Here is a 21,981-nt window from a genome sequence, read left to right as displayed (position 1 = left end):
GTGAGAATTCAGAATTTGTTGCAGGAGAACTGGAGATTATCCTGAAATTTGGCTTTTTAAATTACAAATACAAGGAATGTGTAATTATACAATGAAACGCAGGTGAACATTTGAGTACTTCATTTGTGCGCACAACCAGTGCCAATCTTGGTTTGTGGATACTAAATAAGGAGCACAATGTTTGGACAAAAACTGTGTCATGAAATTAAACTTGCCTTCTGAAAATGTATCCTTACCAAACATATAAATTTACAGGTCACAAAGATGTCACACGTCTTTCACTTTTTGGAGTGTTCTCAAATTAGCTCACATTAAGAAAATATCATGCAGCCTAATAGTCTAACATCTCCCTAGAACAAATGGCAACAAATATCCAATATCAATACAATTATCAATTACCACTTATCTGTATACCAAATACAATCAATTATTAAATGTAAATAAAATAAATCTCTTAAAAATTGATTTCCCAGATGAGAGGAAAATCTAGTTAGCAAGCTGAGTGTGAAATTTACATGTAGTTCATGAAAAAGTGATTACTTACGGAATTAATTGATTTTAGAAATGAATCTGAGGATATAAAATTATGGCATAAAAAGGAAATGAATCTGAAGATCTGTTTTATGTCTAAGAGGAAGGTGTTTATTCTTTCCTTCCATGCACAGCTATTTCCAGAAGCTGTGATCCACCAAAAAATCCCTACTCAAAGCCATATTCCCTGTTACCCAGCTTTATAACACTTAAACTCTTGCCCCTTTCTCTTTCCCCTCATAGCTGAACTGTTTGTCCACAACTGGGTTGTGTGCTGATTTGGTGTCAGCAATTCCTTTCTTAAAAGTCCTGATACTGAGATTCAGTTTTCAACCTGTCAAATTGTCACTCAGACATGCATCTTCTTACAAATTATTCCAATCACGAAACCTCCCACCTCTCAGATGCATTTCAGTGCTAGTGATGTCAGCCTTATCCCTTCATCTTTTTCTTGCAGTTTCTCTGTGGCTCCCTTCCTATCGCTCTCTACATGCAAGATGTTCTTGATGAAGCATATTCAGACTGCTCCTAAATGCCTGTTTCGGATGTCTCACCTATGAAGGCTGAAGGGACAAGAAGGTGTAGGAGAATCTTCCAGATAAGCAAATCCTTTACTGAATGCTCTGCATAGACTTACTGTTCACCTTTGAAGTACCTAGCACAGTGCTGTTCCACTCATAATTCCCAATGAGATTCTAAAAGCTTTTCCACATTCTTGGAACAGTTTAAGGAAAAAGCGAGCTCTGATGCTGGAAGTCAATCCACAGTGAACAACCTTGCAAGATCTAGGACTAGTGTTTTTGAGGTTTTCTCTCTACCACTTTAATCCAAGACACTAGTGGGAACTTTAAAAGGATTTTTCTACCCTTGAAGAGCAAGGCTGCTGGCCCTAGTCATTGTGTCCCAGCATCAACACTCAGGCATCGTGTGAGCTACAAGGTTGTCTTTTGGAATACATGCCATGCTCCCTTACAGCAACTAAAACTCGCCACCTGTCCTTCTTCCAGAGCAGTGCTGTTAATTCTGACAAAGCCACCTCACTCGCACACGCTGAGCCATCAGACCCTTCTGGAGCCCTCCCGGCTGCGAGGAACTCGCTCTGTTGCCCAAGAGCGGCCTCACGGCGAGGAGGGGACCTACGTCCCCACAGCCCCAGGGGAAAGACCCCCCCCGGGCAAGCGGCGCCGCTGGCGCCGGGGCCGGGGCCGGGGCCGGGGCCGGCTCTCTCGCCCCTCTGCCCCGGCACAGGCCGCACCACCTCGTTGTCCGGGAGACCGGAGAGGCCGGACCCAAGGCAGCAAAGCGCCCGCTGATTGGCTGCGTGGCAGAGCCCAATCGTCAGGCGGGGTGTTCCGGCAGTGCTAAGATGGCGGCCAGGTAAACACGGTTGGGGGGAGTTTCGGTGTTGGGGTTGTGGCTGGGGCAGGTGGGTGGTGCGCGGGTTCCTCTCTGGCCTCCTCGGCAGCGCCGTCGGGCCCGCGGGGGCGGGAGGTGCCGCCTGGCCTCCCCCAGCCTGGCGCGGAGCCGAGCCGCGTCCGCAGCGCGCTGCCTTCGCCTGGACGGCCGGCTCCTCTCCCCGTCCGCCCCGCGGCCGGCGCAGCTCCCCACGCCCGGCCGTGCCCGCCTGGTGGGAGGAAGCGGCGGCTGCCTCCGGGCTATCCCGGGGAGCGCTGGGTGGGGGCACCGGGCGAGCTGCCCCGCTGCCCGCGGCGGGAGGCGTTTGCTGCAACACTGCACTACAACCCAAAGCGGCTGTAAACAAGTGCCGAGTGGCAAACTTGAAAGAACAAGGAAGAAAAAAAGAGACCTGATAGCTTCAACCCGTGAACTTAAATCCTCTACTTCTCTCTGAAATAGTAAGTATTAGAAGCTTTATAACGTGCTTGTCTAAAGCATCTAATGGTAGTTGCTTTTCTCAAGAGAAATTAAAACATTTCTGATTGTGTTTTGCTACTTTTGCTTCTCTCTTCTGCACGCTAATTGTGGTATATCTCGGCATGGGTAAGCTCACATAACTTTGGTGTCTTGCAGTAACTTGAAGTGGCTTGGACTTGTTTAAACTGGAAGATGTGGAGTGGACTGTTACCTCCAGGAATGAATGAAAGCGATGTTGACTTAAGTTCTGATGAGGAAGATGAATCGTGTGGTTCCTTATCAAAGGAAGATGCAAAAGAAGATGTTGAAAAAGTTCAGCTTTCTGAACTCCAGGAGAATGCACCTGAAAGCGGTGCTGTCAGTGAACCCATTTTGCTGTCAGTGGCAGATGGAGGAGACAAATCTCAAACATGCCCTTCTGGGGTTTCTTTAAATATGTGGAATGTAGGTATTGTTACAAGCCCCCAAATGTCCAGAGCATAAATGCAATATACTCAAAGTCAAATGGCAAAATCTTAAATTAAAATAATTCAATATTGAATATTCAATATATAAATCTGAAATGAAAAAAAAAATATGATCAAAGTTCAGTTGTGGTAATATACCTTAGACTGTTTCAAGCAGGATGGATAGGAATTTAGATAGGAAATGAATGTAAGTCTTGGTTTTTTCCTAGTGCAGTGGTGATTCAGAGCAGGGCAGTGTTTGGGTAACTGTATAGTTGCATAAAGACTTGTATTTTCAGTAGTGCATAGGCTCTGTGCTTCTTAGTAACTGCTTTTTGTATTAGTTAGGATTTACAGCTCAGTGTATCAGCTGCTGTACTGGTGATGTGTATCTGTGGAGTGGAGGGGTACCCTTCTGCTTTCTGTAGGGGTTAGTTGCAGACATTCAGATTCATAGTTGCTCACATAATCTCTTGATATTTTCTGCTGCATATAAAGACTGAGAAAATAAAGCAATCTGTGCTTTAGCCTTTTGAGTCTAAGAATTGTAAAGACTAGTTACTCTACTCTATCCATCGATCCATGCTGGTAGCCTGCTGTGCAAGGGCTGTGCTGTCAGTAACACTTTGATTACAAGCTACCAGCTAGTCAGCAGCAATGTGTTGAATAGCTCAGGAGTGCACAAACAGCCTAAGTGTATTCAGTGTCACGTCCCATGAGAAAACTGCTGGGTTTGAATAGTCCTGGGATTTTGGGAGGGCAGAAAGTCAGAGAGAGGTGATGAAAGATTAGAGTCAATTTCAGTTTAACACCATCAGAGTTGGATGTTCTCAATACATAAATTTTAATGTAATAGATATAACAAGGTACTGCAGATAAATAAGGTACCGGGATGATATTTCTCAGCACATTATGTAATTTTTTTAAAAAATGGGAAAAATTTTAAAAATACTGATTTGTCATGTCTTAATCTTGCAGAAATTTCTGGACCTTCAGAAGAAAAACCGTGAAATGAAAACCCAAGCAAATCAGGGAAATGAAAACCGAAAAAGAAGGCGCCGCAGAAAAGGTGTTTTATATAATGACAGGATTTATTTTCCCAAAATGGAATTAGCATCAAATACATAGGAAGTGGGATTTGCTGCTGGGTTTCTTTTTTTTTTTTTGAGGGGTGTGTGCGTTTGGTTGTTCTGTTTGTGTTTTGTTTGTTGGGTGGGTTTTTTTTTGCCAAGAATTGAATGCCTGAGTGGATGTATTCTAGCTTTATCTATTATTTTATTTTTCCAGTTGTGTACATCAAGTGTACGACTAGGTTTTAAATTGCTGCTTAAAGTTCAAGTAATATATTTGTCCCCTTTTTAAAAAGGAAGTAAAACTTACTCAGTTATACACTTAGCCATTATATATCAGTATTTCAGTAATTCTGTAAAACGTACTTTTGTGTATCTGGTTAAAACTTCTTCACAGATCCTGTAGGAGGTTCTTTGTATGAAAAGTCTTAGAGCTGAGTGGTTTAAATCCACATGATCATTGAGTAAACGTCCTAGTGTGTTAATCTTTGAAAGGAAATGTGACCAATTAGAGTTCTGTTAACTTCATTGGATGCTGTAGGGTATTGCTGTGTAATGTTGGATTTTATTTTTTTTTTTCCCCCTAGAAAAACAGAAAAAGAACGATGAAGTGACTAAGAGGTATAACCAGCTCAGTGTGATTATCTGAGGTCTGTTTTAATGTCAGGCAAAACTTGTAAAAAGCTTGACTGCATGCATGGCCAGAGCCTAGCTTTGAACATCATGTAAAATATCTGCTGAAGTTGCTCAGTGTCTCTGTCGGGCAGGCTGAGTTTGATACCAGTGATTGTTTGATAGAGTTTATTGCTCAATTTTAAAAATCGGCACAAATGTGTTATTTAATGTAACTTAAAATTTACTTTAATATTACTCCTAATGATGGTTTGCATGTAATTGCGTACACGCTCCTGTTCAGCCTGTGCCGCCTCCTCTTTTTCCTGCTTGGCAGTGCTATGTTAATGGTTGGAACTCTATGGTCTGAAAGGTCTTTCCAACCTAAATGATTCTATAAGCTTGCTTTCAAGATCATGGAATTACACTTGCAGAAGGGAAGGAATAATTAATTTCACTTCCATTAAAAACTGTGAATGGGTGAAAAGAGCATGTTTGCGAAATGGAAGAATTTCTTTTAGTGTTGAAAAGAATAAGTTGTGGGAAGGGATCTAGTTATATTAATGACTTTGTTGTTGTTTTTAGTAGTCAACAGTTGGCAAATGAAGACAAATGGAAAGAACTTACACAATACTTTGGAATCAATGATAGATTTGAATCACCTGTGGATAGCAGGGCTCCACAAAAGGTGACTGTTGATACAAAAACAATGTCAGCTTGTACTTGGCAGTAAAAGAACTCAGCCTTAACTGAGATAGGAATGAAACTGAGACTATTTGAAAGTGAGTAAATAATCAAGTTATGCTGAAGAAGAATAATTTTGTGCACATCTTAAATGAATTTCCTTTTAGATATCAAATTGATTGTACTTAGATTGAAAGGTTGCTGTGCTTTCTTTTGAGACAGTATCCATGCTTGTTTCCTGTCTGGTTTTGTTTTCTATTATCATGAGAGACACAAGGCTTCATACACTGTTTGACCTTTTTTCTTTTGGGTTTTTTAAAGTCATGTTTTAACTTTGAAATATGTCAAGTATATCCTTTAGCTGACACCACTGGCCATAGGAATTAGACAGCCAAACCTACCATACAGGATCTATACACACTGGATCTACAACACGTTCTGTTCATAAATATTATTGCATAACTAATCATATTTGAAATAACTGGTATAACATGATCAAGTTAAGAAACTCATATTTGAGGTCCTCGTAGCACTGTTTGTGTAGTTTTTCTAGTAAAGGCCAAGTTCTATGACATCAAACATTCAGTTAGCCTCCTTTATGATAAATTTTGTATTTTTCATTTGCTTAAAGTAAGCTTCTGCATGCAGGTCAGGAGATACTGTTCGCTTCTGTTTCAGTTCTTACTTTTGGTGGGTATTTAGTTGTCACTAAACTGCTCAGGATAGATCTGGAATGAGGCCTGAAGTGTTAAAATGCAGGTGCTCTCCACATAAGTTCAGAGGTTTTTGTCACTAGTGGAATGTATGCCTCATTAATTTCAGGAAAGACATCCAGCAGAATTGGCTATTGCTGCAACTTCCAATTGTGCACCTCTCTTTGGATTGCCTTTTTTAACTTCAATCTGAATAATTCAAATACAGTATTTGCAGATTACTTTCTCAGGAATTTTGTTTGCCTTTCTGTTTTTATCTTTTGAAAAAGTATATGTTATGAAACTGTCAAATGAGTTTTCTTTAGCACCACTAATATTTAAAACCAGTGAGGCTGTAAATTGACTTTTGTTATGAGACAGTGAGCTTTTTGTGGAACTTTGAAGCCAGTGCCTACTGCTATGCTGCCCTTCTGTATTCCTTCAGAAGTTTCTAACTATAATTTCCAGTAAATATTTACTTTTTATTGTTTAACAGCAACATTCACAAATAATGTAATAAGTGACATTAAGAAAATAACCTTTATGATCAATGTATTTTCAGAGCTTAATTTCTGAAGCTTTTTCATTGTTTTCCATACGACTGCTAGAATTTAATTTATTAGCACAGTGGAGTGGCACCATGCCAAAACTCAGTTTTTTGGATACAGATAAGATCTTAGTACTCTAACGATACAGTGGTAATTGCCATTCTTCATGTTACCTGACACATATATTTCACATTTTGTTTAGAAAGCTTCAGGGATGGAAGAGATAAGCCAGATCTTCAGATGAAATTTTATTGTGACAGGCATAAACTAGTCCGTGTAATTTTTTTAACCTACAGTATTATCCTGCACATACGGTGGAACTAATGCAATGATTTGTGCTCAGGCAGCCTTTCAGTGAATTCTTAATTATACTGTCCATTACAATACATAGACAAAGTGATTTGTGTTACACAGAAATTACAGGTTTATGCAGTGTCTTAAAGAATTTTATGAAAGAAAGATTTTTAGAAAGCAGATGCTGTCTTTAAGCGTATTACTTCTTTATTTGTCCTAAAGATATTTGCTTTTCTTTCTCTAGTCTGGCCTTGAACTTAGCATAGAGAAGTCTGTGGCTGAAGGTGACATTGATAAGGCTGAGGAGCTGAGTGATAGACTAGCCATTCGTGAGGTAAGTGGGCTATTAACAAAAGCTCTGAGGAAACATTTAGTTTTGTACATCTGTACAAAGTGTGTCATAACTAAAATAGCATTGAAGATTGTTTGGGGCAAGATTGTTTCCTCTAAGCAGATTTTTGTCAGTGACTGAAGGATTTTCCTGCTGATCTAGTAATGCTTGGAGGGCTGTAGCCATGTATAAGAATTGAAAATACAACCATGAACAATCCCAAGTAACCTTGCTTTAAAGCCTTTGTGCTGATTTCACAAGTCAGAGCAGTCAGCAACTAGTCATCTATATTGAGCTTTTGATTTTCCTGCATCGTGCCAAAAAAAAAGGAGTAGGATGTTCCTTTCCTGTCAGTTCCTTGTCACTCGGATTTTGCATTCTCTCACCAATAAGGTTGGGAATCCTGAAGAAAAGTAGATAGTGGCAAGCTTAGAGCAAGGCTCACCTGGATAAGGACAGATATACCCAAACTTGGGCATCAGTGCTTTTTTTCCTGGGTATTCATGTGATCAGGAGTTGATGGCTGGAAGAATTCTGAAGAAGAATGGGAGTAGATGGCTGTCAAACATATTGCTGTAGCCTTAGAATGTTTATAGAATGAATGGATATTTTTTCTCCTTGTCATAATTTTTAGTGTGTAAATGTGTATCTATTGAAAAAATAGCATTTCTCTTAGCTGGATTTCTTTTTACAATGTTGTCTTATTAGTTGGTATATCTGAGTAATTTTATGAAGTCTGTGCTGCTCCTTGCTACAAAAACAGGACCCTTTAAATTTGTATGTAGTGCTGTGTGAATACTTAAACTGGTGAGGAATCAGATACCTCTGGTAATTGCAATTTCATATAAGAAATAGTTAAATTGGCGCACGTATAATAGGTAGTAGCAGCTGAAGTATGTAATAGAAATCCATGAAGGCTGTTGTGCCTGCTGCTGTTTGTGCACAGGGGAGAAAATGCAAAGGAAGAAAATCAGGATAAAAAGGTAGTTGGAACAGTTTTGAAGTCAGGTAAGAGAAAATAAATAAGTGCTATTTGAGGTGAGTGGAGAAGCTATCATTTTTAAGTAGTCTGATTTATATAATTTAAACTATAAATATTTTAGATTTCTTTTAGCAATTAATTATGTAACTTCTGCTTTCATTCCTCTATCTTGCATGTTCTTCTATCTTCACAGAGGTAATGGGAATTTTCTTTCCACTGTGCATACTAGTAAAATTCAAAGGCATTAGAAAAGGATTAAGGAGGAAAGGACAAATTCCAATACTTCTCATTCTCATACGAATATTTAAAATGTTTCCTAAGTACAGGGTTTCAAGCTAAGCTTTAATGTGAAATTGCAGATTTAAATCTGTTTTATGCAATATAATACAATATTGTGATGGCTTTAAAAATAGATGGCTTTTGAAATGGGAAATACAGTTCTTAAGGTTCTCAAAGGTTAGGTAGAACTAACTGTTCCTCAGTGCGTGTTCTTACACAACCATTGAACTCCTACGTTTAGTCACTCAGGGCAGTTTCTAATGACTAAACTCTTCTCTGCCTTTTCACCAGTGATCACAAAACTTCAGTCCACAAAGATGATGGCTGTTGACAGTGATAGGAATGTGTCCTAATGTTCCCGTTAAGTCTGACCAGCTTCTCACTGTGATACTGTTATGTTACCTTTTGTGCTTACAACATGAAAAACACTTGCTGTTCTCCTTCACAAATGTCATTATCCCATCTACTCTAAAGTGGTTAGAGTATTGTAATCAATAAAACATACTGAGATTCTAGTGCAAATTGTTTGAGTATAAAAATAAATTAATGTAAGAAGTTTTTAAGGTTTTGTAATATTTATAATATTTATGATAAACTGTTATCTGATTTCAGTAGCCATGGGATTGTACAACATCTAGCATATCCCAGGTGCTACAGCAACGTATTATTATTTGTGGAACATTAGCTCCAAATTGTTGACTTTCAAATATTAGCATGTTGTAATTCTGAAAACAAAATGCTTGAAACTTTATTAGTATTCACAGCCTTGACTTGGTTTTGGTTAAGTGGGTTTATCTGAATAAATAGTGTGTTGAAAGAAGGAAAACTCAAATGACTCTGGCTTGATCTCATGAGGAGCTCTGTCGAGGCAGAATTCATGTGAATTCACTGGGGTTCTCTACTGTTGTAAAGATGTGTTACATAAACCACTGCAAGATTCCCTTTTCTTTGTGATTTTTAAGAAGCTGGTTTTTTAACTGCATCTTTGAAAGAGGAAAATCATTCTAACAGTGATTAATTCTGATTCAGTGAAGACCTGTAGAAAAGGATTTGATTGTGGAAGAGGTTGATTCAAAAATAATTGCTTTGTGTACAAGTAATAAAATATTTCATATTGTATAGTATTAATTCAATTGCTACTTCTCTTTGCAATTTAAAGAAATGTCCCCTTTAAAACTTATTTTCCATAACATTTCTGACAAAGTGAGTTAATTTCTAAAGTATGTGGCTATTTGTATCCCCCTAACTTCCAAATGCAAACACAACACTGAGGAAGTCAGGCACGGAACTGTACTATGACTGTAACAAAGTACACCACTTCTGAAGTCTAGAAAATAAGTGGATGATTTATTGTTTTTATCTTGACTTCATCTTTTTATGTATAGTTTTCACTTTCCTTGAGCAGTGTTGCATGGTTCGGGACAGGGAGTGCATGAGAAACAGCTGCCTTCTGTTTTGAGTAGAGCCCCCCTTACAGCCATGTGAAGAATGTTCAGTGGGTAGGTGTTCTTTTTGAAATCAGGTGTATGGGGTTTTAATCAGCACCATTTTCTTTTGCAAGAAGCAGTGACTGGAACCTGCTGATAAAGCTTTTGCTTTGAGGCATAGATCCCAGAGTTCTTAAAAGCTGTTTCCTGCCTTAATAAGTGGAACTAATTTTTGATGTATAACATTTATAAGCCTGTGAAACTGATAGGGCAGCTTCAGTATTTGGAAAAATGAAGCCAAAAATAAAAAGGTGATGAGAATAGGCAATAAAAACATGTTCTGAAAAGCAAAGGAATGCCAAAATGATGCTGTCAATATGCTATCGTGATGACACAGTGAGAAAAGGTTTTTAAAAATCAGATTCCTTTAAAATCAGTAATGATTTAGACAATGTGTGTAATCTAGCAGCTGTGAGTGGATGCTGGATTTTATATCATAAAAGCATAAATGATACTGCTTTGAGGTTTTGGGTCCTGTGGTTTCCATGTGGGAGTTGTAGGCTCTTTAAGGAAAATGTTACTGTACTGCCATAAATGAGGCTTTGGGCAATATATTATTTGTTGCTTTCTTCTGCTTTGATGAATAAGCACAAATGCTGATTTTAGAACAAAACTTCTTAATCTAGTAGCATTTGAGGTTTTAGAGTGAGAGAAGTTAGAACTTGGAATACCTTATGCACAAGGCTCTATATTTACTAGTGGTTGCATGATTGGATTCACATGTAGCTTTTGAAACTAAAAATGGTTTATCCCTTTTTTTTATTGGCAGTGGCACTTCTCTAAAAAAAAAAGAGAATTGTACTTATGTGATGATGATGATATTCAGTCTAATCTCCTGGCAAACCTGACTACAAAGTATTACCCCTTGTCTCTTGTTGTCATCCTAGTTTGTGGACCAGAAAAGTGATTGCAGTTAGTTTAGGAGTTATCAGGGTAGCAGATCGCTAACTGTAGCATCCTTGGCCATCCCCACAGCATGTTCTCTTGTGGGGTGTTCTGCTTCACCATGAGTTCCAGTAATCCTGAAATTCTTGATTGCATTATTTTATATACAAGTGAAATTCTTCCTGAAAAAATGGGCAAGTCTGCATTATATTGCACAGAATAATTTAGGCCATCAGTAACTCTGCATCTTCAGCTAGACTGCTTCTAGAACCCAGTCTAGCTTGAGCACCTCAGTGCTGTGGTGCAGTTACAGTATAGAAGATCAGTGCTCCTCTGATAAATTTTTGTTGAGCATCAACATAATGCAGGTGGGCCATACTGCTTAATCTTAAGTCACTGTGGATTTTTAAACACATTGCCAGACTGAATTATTTCTGTAATACCTACAACATAGTACTATTAGCATTAAATAACTGGCAGTTCATTACAGTGTGCTGGTATAATATACGCAGTTAAGGTTTATTATTATAACCCAGTTGCTGTCTTCATTATAACATTCCAGGACTTTCAGCATTGGCAGAGAGTCTTCATGTTTTAAAGTTAATCTTTTCAAATGTAGGCTGGCTTACCTAAAACCATTATTTGAACACTGCATTAATAGTGAATTAACTTGAGAAATGCCAGCAGAAGTGTTAATGTGGGAGTTACCAGAAAAAATTCTGAACTTTTTAGAATGAAAGTGGTGAGAGAATGGGATTTATGTGGCCCTTTAGCTGGGCTGAGATAAAATGGTTTTCTCGGTGATGCTCTAGGGTAGGGTAGTTGAGGTTTAATGGTAGCAGATACTTGGATAGGTAGCTGCAAACCCACGCTTGGAATTATGTCAACTCTTCTAATGCTTTTGAAACACTTTTTTTGAATAATATCTTGAACCGTACTTTAATTGTTCTTCCTGTGTTTGTGGGAATCTGCCTAGACTTTTGCAGAATAAATGTTGATAAATTAGAGCACTGTGACAGTGCACAGTTGCATGTGTTTATCCTTTTGTGTAAGGATGGTATGTGGAGATGCATGGTAATTTCCCTTTGCTGTAAATCAGTTTCAGTTTGGAGTGATACTCGTAAAAGTTCTTTTCCTAATTAAACCAAATAATTTTAAAAGATTCCCCCCATGCCCCTCATATGTAAACCTGAAAATACTTTCCAAGCTTTTTCCCCCCCAGAGAAAGAATTTTCATAGTGTTTTTGTGCTGAGATCAGTGTGGTGTTGAGAAGCAGAGTGCAGATTTCTTATGGCTCTAATATTCTGAGAACTAATCTGGCTGAACCTCAAACTTTGCATTATGTTTGTGGTTTTTGTGTTAACTGCCTGGTAGGTAGGTGCCACATTGTCTAAGAGTGCATTAGCCCGAGGACTGTAACTTGAATGTGATAAAATAATCTTGACCATATTAGACATAGCTGTCGAAAGGAACTTTTAAAGTGTTTTGTAATTTAGTATGCTAAATTACTGGAGTAGTTGTCAGTCCCTAAATCGCGCAAGCTTTTTGACAGTACTGTTCCTAAGTGCTTAGCGTAGTGGCTTCTGGCATTTTGGTGAAACACTTTTTAAAAGCTGCAATTTATAGGGAAATTATAATTGTAATATTGTAATCAAGCTTAAATGAAAGATCTACACTGCAATCAATGAAACTAATTGGCTCTTTGCTGGGGATATCGTTCTCGGTTACAGCAAGATCACTGCTGCTGTTGTCTTCAAAATTTGTTGGATCTGTTTTGATCATTTTTCTAATGATCTTGTCTGTATCTCTTGTCTGTAAGTAACTTCTAGTCTTCTAATCTGGAATGGGAAGCACATGAGCAAGGTTGTATGTCATAACTCTTGAGATCCAATCCAGAAGCTGTTTTCCATTTGAAAATCAGGGTAGGATATGATTGATCATGAGGTCACATGGATATTGCGGTTTCAGATGGACAGGTTGTAGTGCTTGATCCTCTTCTCATGCTAAGAGTCTTGTTTCTGAATTCTGTGCAGTATTCATAACTTACTGTAGTGTTTTGGGTACCTGACAAGATTGATGCAATGTTATATGAAATGCAACCAAGCACCAATTAACTTGGAAGTCCCATTGAAGGACCTGGGGGTGAAAAAAAGGTTTATTTTTATCTCTGAAGGATTTTCTTTCTAACCTTTAGCTGAGGTGCTTCCAAATATCTCTCCTCATTGGGGTTGTTTTCTTTTAACCTTTGGAACATGGCAGGGTTATCACCTAGAATTACATTCATATGCTCCCTTAATTATGTATATCTTTTCCTTAACAAACCTTAAAAAAAGATTTCAGATGTTACAAGTCTAATTAAAGAGACAGACAAAGCACAGTTTATACTGTAGATTTTTTCTGCAGTTCAATTAATCAGCATGTTTTCTCTTTTAATTAAAACCATTTTAGTAAATTAAAGCCCACAGCAAAACACATATATAATTTGTTTGTAATTAGCTCTTAATTGGTGGTAGTTGAAGCTTAGCACCCTTGGTTTCTTTCTTCATGATTGCCATTTTATTAGCAGCCAGTCATTAATTAATCTTTTTTTCTAATTAGCTTATAAAACTGTTGATGGCACATTATTGTAAATGTGATTTTAAGTTCAAAGCTTGTTAATAAGCTTTCTTACTTAGAAGAACAGAGATAAAGAAATTGCTGAAAACAGTACTACAGTTCTTTTTTTAAAACTGCCGTTCTTATGAGGGGGCTGTGTAAAGCATCTAACAGCTTATAGTTAATTTTTTAATGCTGTGTTTTCTCATGAATGGAAGAAGTTACTTGTATTTAAATGTTTTAAATCTACCAAAGAGCCCAACATTAGAGCAGTTTTCTGTCCTTGCTCCATTACTGTGTCATCCAAATATAATTCGATGTTGTAATACACAGCGTAAAAATACAACAAAGGTATTACAAAGTATTTTACAGTGGAAGTTGAGCACATCATTGAGGGGGGGACAATTTTCACTGCAAAACCCACTCTGTATTCTTGTTTGCTTTATATATTTTATATACGTCAGCAATGGATAACATTCCATAACATAAAAGGAGAAAATCATTGCTAAAGGCAAGCCTGAAATAACTAGATTCATATTTGATGAGAAGCTGTAACACCGTATTAATAGGCCGCTTGGCTTCCCTGCTATGGTTGTAGGATATTTCAGGACCTGTTTGAATATAGATGTTTTGTCAGAGCTTGTGGAGGTTTAGCATTATGTATATCATACAGAAATATTTCTGGAGCAGTTCTTGAATCTGTTGTTTCATTACTTGTGTCATTCAGCATTTACACTGCGCAGTGCTAGCTTAACGAAAAGTCTTTGCTTTATGATATTTAATGTTAAACGTCTTGATTTTCAAGGAAGTTCGCTGGAAGTTAGAGTAGATTCTGTTGCAACTTCGTAAAAATGTTTACTCTTCTGCCTGAACTTTACATCCTATTTCAACTTCAGCCATTTCTTTGCTTGTTTTAGAAGTGTTTTATGATGCTGTGCAAGAAACACTAGAAAGGGATAGCTGACAAGGAAAAAATTAAAAATTGGATAAAAAGTAAATGAATAATGTCATATTACTAAAAAGATGAGAGGCTAATTTGTGCCGACTTTTTGCTAATTTTGTTCAAGCCTCAAAATGAGGAGCTGTCACCCGTTCTGTGTAGCACTGATGACAGTGCCAATGATCCATGAAATAAGCTGCCGCTGGCTTTGTTCTGATAAGAATGAACAAATCTGCACAATGTACGGCTCCCAGAATCTCATTTTCATACTTGCATGCAGGCTAAAAGAAATAAGCTGTTTGCAGGCTTGATTAATCAGACATTTGAGGGTTTTTTGTCTCTTTGATCTCTTTCGTCTCCTAGGTAACTTGCTTGACATTAATGTTGAGCTTGAGTAAAGACAATCAGGAATTGTAGACCAAACTGATATAAAAATTAAAGACCTTAACACTTTAAGTACTCCAGTAATGGTTCCATTTTACTTCAGAAAACATCTGTTTTCATTTAATTAAAGAACAAAAGAGAATGGCATAAATATTTTTCATAGAGACCTGTTATTCCTTAAAAAGTTGAAGTATGATAATTGGTATTTTTAAATAAATGCCTTGAAAGTGTTCAAAAAGAAGCAAAGCTTCAGGAATTTGTTACAAGGTAGTTATTTCAGATGAGCAGAAAATTTATGAAAAATAACAGATAGGGAGTTTTCATTTATGCTGCATTAAACATCTAGAATAAGATATTTGATGTGATTATTGGTCAGCTTCAAAATGGAAAGGTCTTTGCCCTTTAGAAACGAAGTTGTTTAAGTTTGTCTTAAAAATACATATATATATAATGTTACAAAGAAGAACCATTATATCAGCTTTACTACCCAATATGATTTACACACTTAAACCTGTAAAATTGAAAGGAATTAAAAAAAAAAAATGTCGCAGTGCGTTTGCTTGAGGTTATGCAGACGCTTTTACAAATCTTCCAAGTGGCTGTAAAGATGAATGCCTCAAGGGTCTAGCCAGGGCCCTGCTTTTCCAACCAGCTAAAGCCCTTATCTTAAATCCAAGCAAAGTACCATTAATCTTTTTGAAAGACCTTTTATGGCTTTTAATATATCCCAAATTAGAACATTTTACACCCTTGGTTCCTGAAATATGGTGATAAAAAGCCTTTAGAGCTTAATTTTCCTTACTGCGTGCTCTGACCAATTTGCAGTTCTTTGTGATAATGTTTAGACACCTTAATTAAAATGCAGCAAAATATTGGATGTTCTATATGGAAAATGCTGATACTTTGACTACACAAGAAATTGTTGTATACATTTTTATTCATGCTTTCTTACTTCTTTTAAGATTGTATTTTATTGAGTTATCTGATGACCTGAAATGTTGGGGTTTTTTTGATGTAAAACCCGTGGATTTATTGAAGGGGGACGGGGAGTGAAGATGTATGTCTGGGTGTGGGTGGGAGCAGAAGGTGTTTTATCTAAAATGTTTGTGTGTTTATGTGACACATTTGTTTTCATGTCTTGAAAATTTTACTCTCTGTAGCCTAGAAATTATAGCATTGATGCTGCAAAATGTTTCTCCTTTTACTTCCACATACACTGCAGAGGATCTTATTATCCCATTTATCTATATTTTTCGAAGATGGAAGAACTCATTCTGTCTTCCAAGAAATAACAGATCAAAAGATTTTTTCTGCAGCACTTGTGTAGACCTCGCTTGTGTATATTTGTATGTGTGTAAGTGTTCAATAGATAACTAGAATGTTTAAAGAGATGCTGTTGTTCATCATAAAGTTAATTTTCAAGTATGTTACGAAGTAAAATACAGTTCAGAAATAAAGGCATGGTTCTGCTGATTGACTTCAGCCATCACATTGCTCTATTTTTTTAGGCTAATAATTGCTCCTATTTCAATTAACAAGTAAACATATTTTGAATATGTTAGGTGAGTTTTCTTAGTCATTTTTATGTTGAAGTTAATAGCTGCCCTTATATATTAAGTGACAGTGCAAATAAGAGAATGTTATGTTCTGGTCTTTGACTTGAGATTTGGCAGTTCAGATGTCAGCATTGAAGTACTGGTATATAAAATGTTAAAGCTCGGGAAAAATGATGTAGCTAATAATATAATTCATGTGACCAGACATTTCAAAACTTCTATCTTGTGCATCAAGGTGATTCCATAGGTGCATATTTATGACCTTAACATGTGCAAATCGTAGATTAAAAACTTGTTTAGCGTTATTTATTCTGCACACTTTCCTTTTAAAATATTTTGCTTACCTATCTACTGTTGGTGGTGCAAGTGTTCAGAGCCTCAAACCACAAACTGTTGTTGTGCTTACCACCTGCATATGTGTAGACTCTCAATGCCTTCTGCAGAAGGGCTACTTCCTTGATTCTTGAACCCTGAAAGAGGACCATAAGGTAGAGTAGCTTGTAGTGATGCCATTTTGTTTTGCTTTGTTAACAAGATGATCAGGGTATCAACCTGCCTACAGGGTAGGTGTTTGATGGGAGAGTTGTAGAAGATGTGTCAGTGCACCTACACCTGAAGATGCCTTCTTGAGTTCTCTCTCATCTTATCTGGACAAAACAGCTCTGAGTAAATAAGATTTGCATGTATAGATGCTGCAGGTTACTGAGGTGTGTAAGCATTAATAGTGGATCCTTAACCAAAGTGTTAAGGAGTGTTCTTTCACTTGGGTCTCCCATGCTTCTGTTGTTTGATGCTCCCATGACATTTTGGGGAAATTTAGAATATTCAGTGAGAAACATGTTAGCTAACTTCAGTAGGTTTGGACTGGATAGGAAGAAAACCTGTTTGTCCACGTCAGTTTGTAGCAGTTCTGGCTAAATGAATTGCTAGTTTGTCTTGGAGAAAAGCAGTAACTTCTGAGACCAAATTCTTCCATAATTCATAATTTAGTTGCAGGTAATCTCAAGTCATGACAGCAATCACAAAATATATCTACAATGAACAAGTTATGAATGCTGATTATTTTCCCTAATCTGGTCATAGTTCACAGTACCTTTCCATCTGTTTTTCTTTTTTCTACCCCCCCTGCTCCTGCCTTGACATTCCTTAAAGTGAACTTAATTCGTGGTGTGAATAAGTTTATGAAAGTAAAGTAGTATTCACCTACAGCCTGTTACGACCTTGTTTGTAAAGCATGCATATTATCGCGCTAATAATCTAAAAGCTGGTAATGTGAAGACTAAATGCCAGATGGACTCTATGGACACTGCTTCATTTGCTTTCTGGACAGTCTGGTTAAAACATGACTACTGGTACTACTAAAAATGTGGGGTTGTAGCATTTCTTCCTGTATCAAACTGTCTTTTTGGGTGGTTTTCATATTGGTAAGACTTGATGCTATTGTGTTAGCACAGCTGAGGTCACAGACTGGTTTTAATAACAGAGACTGTGTGTGTATATCTATGTCTACATAGTTTGTTAAAAAACAGACAAACAAAAGGTTCTAGTGAGCTATTGCCCTTTGCTTTTACTCTTGAAAATGAAGGATTTGGTGAAAAGGATTGCTTGCCTCAGGATCCCACTCCTCTGTATTTCTCTCAAGAGACATTCTTGCTTGTCTGATCTAATAGCACAGCATCAGCCTAATATTTGAAAGGTATTTTAGTATCTATTGACTTTTGCGAAACAGAATCAGACCAAGTAATTTGAGAGACTTAAATTTCATATGAGCCATTTGCATCTATTCAGTTTTCCTTTGCTCCTTTTTATGTCTTAGCTTGGTGTGAAAATTGCCAAAGCTGCTGCTTGCCGCAACTTTGTAAAAGCCAAACAAGAAGCAGAGGCTGCCCAAGAAGCTCGTAAGAAAAAGAAGCTTGCTTGGGGGTAAGTCATTTGAGTATGGAATTAAACATTTGTGGTTCCATTAGCGCTAAGTGTATACAATGCAATCTCAGTTAAATGTTTTCTTTGTTGAAATAGGCTTGTGCTAATCTTATTTGTTTAGTTTAACCTTGTTGGGTTTTGGGCTAGGTTTTTAGTGGTGTACAGAGGCTTCACCAGAATTAATGTATTGGTTATATGGCTACATTTGCCTTCATATCTTTATTACAGTATTAAAAATAAGAACTTATTTTTGTTATTATGAAAAGTATGGTAGAATCCCTGAAAAACATATGCTCATGATTCCTAACGTGGTTTTTGTGCTCTATTTCAGATTTGAAGCCAAGAAAAGATGGGAAACAAAAAGCAACATGGGATACATGTAATTTGTCCTGTTTTCATCAAGAGTCAGATGCCTGTTATGACTTGAAGAATCATTGTGGGCGATATCTTAAATCTAAACACAAAAACGCCCCCCATAACAAACTCCAACACATCAAATTCTTTGTGTTTATCTTATTGCTGTTAGAGTGGGGTATCTTGTTTTGGCACTCTCTTATAATGTAGCAAAAATAATATCTAAACATCAATACTATGTTAAATAGTATTTTTCTCCAAAATATGAAAACCTAAGATAATGCATTGTAGAATGCATTTGGAGTCTTGTAGAAAACTCTTTATAGTTGGAATAAAATACTTGGTCCAAAAGTGTTCTGTGCTGCGCTGTAGTTGTAATGCATGGGTATAAGGAGAGGGATAAGCTTTCATGCTAAGGTTATACAGACTTAATGCAGTAAGCACTACTTCTTCGGTTTGCTTGAAAGTTTGGAGGGGCACTAAATAAAGAAAAGCAAAACCACCCTACCTGTTCAAAACCATTATTATTTATGCATTTATGGGCTTACGTAAAAACAGAAAAAATTGGCTGAAAAAGTCCATCCTCCCTCTCCTGGGAGGATCTGGTACTATTTGTCATGTCCTCGTGCCACGTTCTTCAGAATATTTCAAATTCCCGTTTTAGTTTCCTTCCCTTCCTAGGAGCTCAAGTTTTTAAAAGTCCCAGTTTCTTTGAGCAGCCAAAGTATAGAAATACATATATTGAAATATATCTGAAATACGTTATGCTGTGCAGTTAGCCACACCCAAGTAACAAATGCAGATTTTACTCCAAGTCAAATGTTTTACAGATCAATTAGGATTTGAATGTTTTGTTATAAGATTATAACAAGAATTGATGATAATGTTTCTTCAAAATTGTTCTCAGTGAAAAGTAAGGACACATTCAGAACTAATAACTTTTCTCCCTGAAGCTCTTGCATGTATGTTTAGTCACCACAATGCCTGAATTGAATTGGTAATGTAAATGTCAGTTATTGTTAACCAAGATTAATATGTTTCAGGCCAAAGGTATGGTATTAGCGTAATGGTGATTTACTATGTAAGTACTTGAGGCTAAAACAACTTGCCAACAAATAGCAATTTGAAGTTTTACGGCAACAATTCAAACAGCTTAGGTTTGCAGTCCAACATGGAATAGTGCATTTTTGTTCATTAGCCCTCAGGATGTTTGATTTTTAATTTTTTTAGCAGAACATCATATTTCTTTCACAAAGATGAGAGTTTCCAATATGGTAATCTGCAGTTAGCTGTGATTAGTTACGATGACAGAGCTGAATACAATTGCCAGGACTGTAAAGCAGGGGCTGAACAGGTTTCTGCAGTATAACATCATAAATCTCACACTATGGCTTATAAACTATATTAGCTTTAAAAACTTTGGTGTGGCAGGAAGCAAATGATATCTCTTTGTAAAGTGATGATAAAGGTAAATTGCATGTTTACTTGTATAAACAAATAGATTACGCTATGAACCTTGATCAAGATTTTTTCCTCAGTTCCAAGTGTTCCTGCCCAAAATTCATAGGCACTCTGCCCATAATTTCTGGGGTGTTTTTTTAAGCAGCTGGCAGATGAGCGTTAGATACAGTTAACCTTTGTTATATACTGAAAAGCAGAATGATGCTGATAATACTGCTGATGTTTTCAGCACAAAATTCCATTAAACATTTAGAAGAAACATATATTAAACAGATGCTGTGTGCTTTTTTGTAATAGCTGCCCTTAATAGTAAGAATATTTGTTAGTCGAAGGTCTAATTGTAAGGATCAGAGCTGTTTGATATGAAAGTGTGCTTTAAAAGAAAAACACACCCTCAAAATACAGCAGTTGTCTGTGAACTGCCACGTTGTATTTGTCACAGCTGTCCATACCCAGCCACCTGTACTGTTTTTCACTTAAAATAACCAATTAGTTTTATGTTAGGCCATTACTAATGTAGCTTTTTAGGAAGTATGCAGGATATTTGCATTGGGTTACTTGTGCGATGAATTTAAAAATTACATCATTTCAAGTATTTTGATGTACCTAAAGTATTTGCTTAGAATATTAGTTAATTCCAGAATTATACCATGTTCAAAAAAACCCGATTAACAGGGAAAATACAAAAGCCTAATGCAGCTTTATAGAGATCATCTGAATACAGAATAAACAAATGAACACATAACTGTACTGTTAACAGCTTCCTAAACTGCTGATCAGATTCTGAGACATCTTGCATTCCTGATGCTTTTTGTTTCGGTTCAGTGTTTTTGGGGGGCGGGGGTGGGTGGGTTTAAAGTAGTTTGTGCTAGGAATTTTGGCCAAACAAGTAAAACTGCATTCTGAGATTTAACTTTTCCTGGCTTTTAACAGTGTTAAAACAATCCAAATGCTTGTTTCAGTTAGCTGTAATCTTTTTAATCAACTTAAATATATAATCTTGCACTGAACTAAATTTAAGATGTAATAATTCTTTCAGCAAGCGAAGAGTTTGCACTATCTCCTCGCCTGACTGAAATTATGTATCTAGAGGTATGTACTTAAGTTATTAATTTCAGTGCAAATCTGTTGTGAAGCCAAATATTTATTAGGAGCTTGTTTGATGTCTCTGGTTGGGCAACAGTTAAGAGGCAGCCTTACCTAAGCTCCTTCCTACCCCTCAGAAGCCTTGACAAACCTAAATGCATGCACTAAATTTGCCCCAGTTTTTTCTACACCACAATTTCATATTTCTTCCAACTACAGCCATGGTATTCTCTTGGATATCTGGAGTAGTCTGAAGTCATTTGAGGAAAAGTCGTGTAGCTTCCCAAGTGCAGTTCTCCAGAGTAAACAGAAAAACTGAGTTTGAAAAGGAGAATGTCCTCGCAGTTATCCATCGTTCTTTGAACAAGGGTTCTGTCTTGAGCTGCCTCTTAACAAAGTGTATTACTCAGGTGCTATAACACAGCGAGGTGGTTAGATCGCTTTTGGTTTTTGATAGGCTTGGTCGATGTCAGGCTGATGGTACTGTTTCACTGAGCATTGTAGATGTTCCTCGTTGTATGCTTCTCACTTGTGTGGGTATCATACTCTTTCATTTCTGCTCCCATCTGGGCATAGTCCCGACTCATGCTCTTGCAATTCTGTTGCGTTCCAAGGCTACACAATCAAGAAATACATTGTTTATCAACTCCTGTGATAAAATACAGCCAGTTTGGAGTTTGACAACAGCATATTAATACAAGTACTAGTATTAATACTGCATTCCTGAGCTCCTAAACCAGAGTGGCTGCAGGGACAGTTTGACAGATAAAAACACATATAGAGTTGTTAGAGTTTTAATAGTTTTTTGCCTGCAACCATAATCCATATCATTACTTTTTTAGTTTAATTCTGTTGGACAAGTTTCAAAGATAAATATGGTGTGTAATAAGCCTTTGCAACCTCTAATTTGTGAAGGAGTGTCTGTCCAGTTAATACTTGCTCATTGAAGCAAGGGGTTTTGAAAA

The 21,981-nt window shown here is 37.2% G+C and overlaps 1 protein-coding gene across 3 annotated transcripts; it reads left to right on the top strand.

Moving 5' to 3' along the window:
- Positions 1-1,856: 1,856 nt before the first annotated feature.
- FAM204A (family with sequence similarity 204 member A) lies at positions 1,857-18,823 on the top strand. 3 transcript variants are annotated; one of them, XM_064464252.1, is made up of 8 exons: positions 1,857-1,908; positions 2,563-2,850; positions 3,831-3,921; positions 4,510-4,543; positions 5,123-5,222; positions 6,997-7,086; positions 18,009-18,115; positions 18,447-18,823. In XM_064464252.1, the coding sequence occupies exons 2-8, from the start codon at positions 2,599-2,601 to the stop codon at positions 18,496-18,498; spliced, it is 726 nt and encodes a 241-aa protein (XP_064320322.1). In that variant the 5' UTR covers positions 1,857-1,908; positions 2,563-2,598; the 3' UTR covers positions 18,499-18,823. The 3 variants fall into 3 exon arrangements, with proteins under 3 accessions (XP_064320322.1, XP_064320320.1, XP_064320321.1); XM_064464250.1 differs by having other exon boundaries at positions 5,120-5,222; XM_064464251.1 differs by lacking the exon at positions 1,857-1,908 and adding an exon at positions 1,922-2,387 and having other exon boundaries at positions 5,120-5,222.
- Positions 18,824-21,981: the final 3,158 nt, after the last annotated feature.

Source organism: Phalacrocorax carbo, chromosome 12 (genome assembly GCF_963921805.1).
Source record: "Phalacrocorax carbo chromosome 12, bPhaCar2.1, whole genome shotgun sequence".
NCBI classification, from domain to species: Eukaryota; Metazoa; Chordata; class Aves; order Suliformes; family Phalacrocoracidae; genus Phalacrocorax; species Phalacrocorax carbo.
Note: the sequence above shows the minus strand (reverse complement) of the source record. Positions and strands in the feature narration are given on the sequence as shown.

What these genes read in the sequence shown, in the direction of transcription:
- FAM204A (XM_064464250.1), top strand. Translation starts at nt 2,599, where the DNA reads ATGTGGAGTGGACTGTTACCTCCAGGAATGAATGAAAGCGATGTTGAC. An exon ending in AAGAAGGCGCCGCAGAAAAG is followed by an intron (nt 3,922 to 4,509) that starts GTGTTTTATATA and finishes TTTTCCCCCTAG; the next exon opens with AAAAACAGAAAAAGAACGAT. An exon ending in AACGATGAAGTGACTAAGAG is followed by an intron (nt 4,544 to 5,119) that starts GTATAACCAGCT and finishes TGTTGTTTTTAG; the next exon opens with TAGTCAACAGTTGGCAAATG.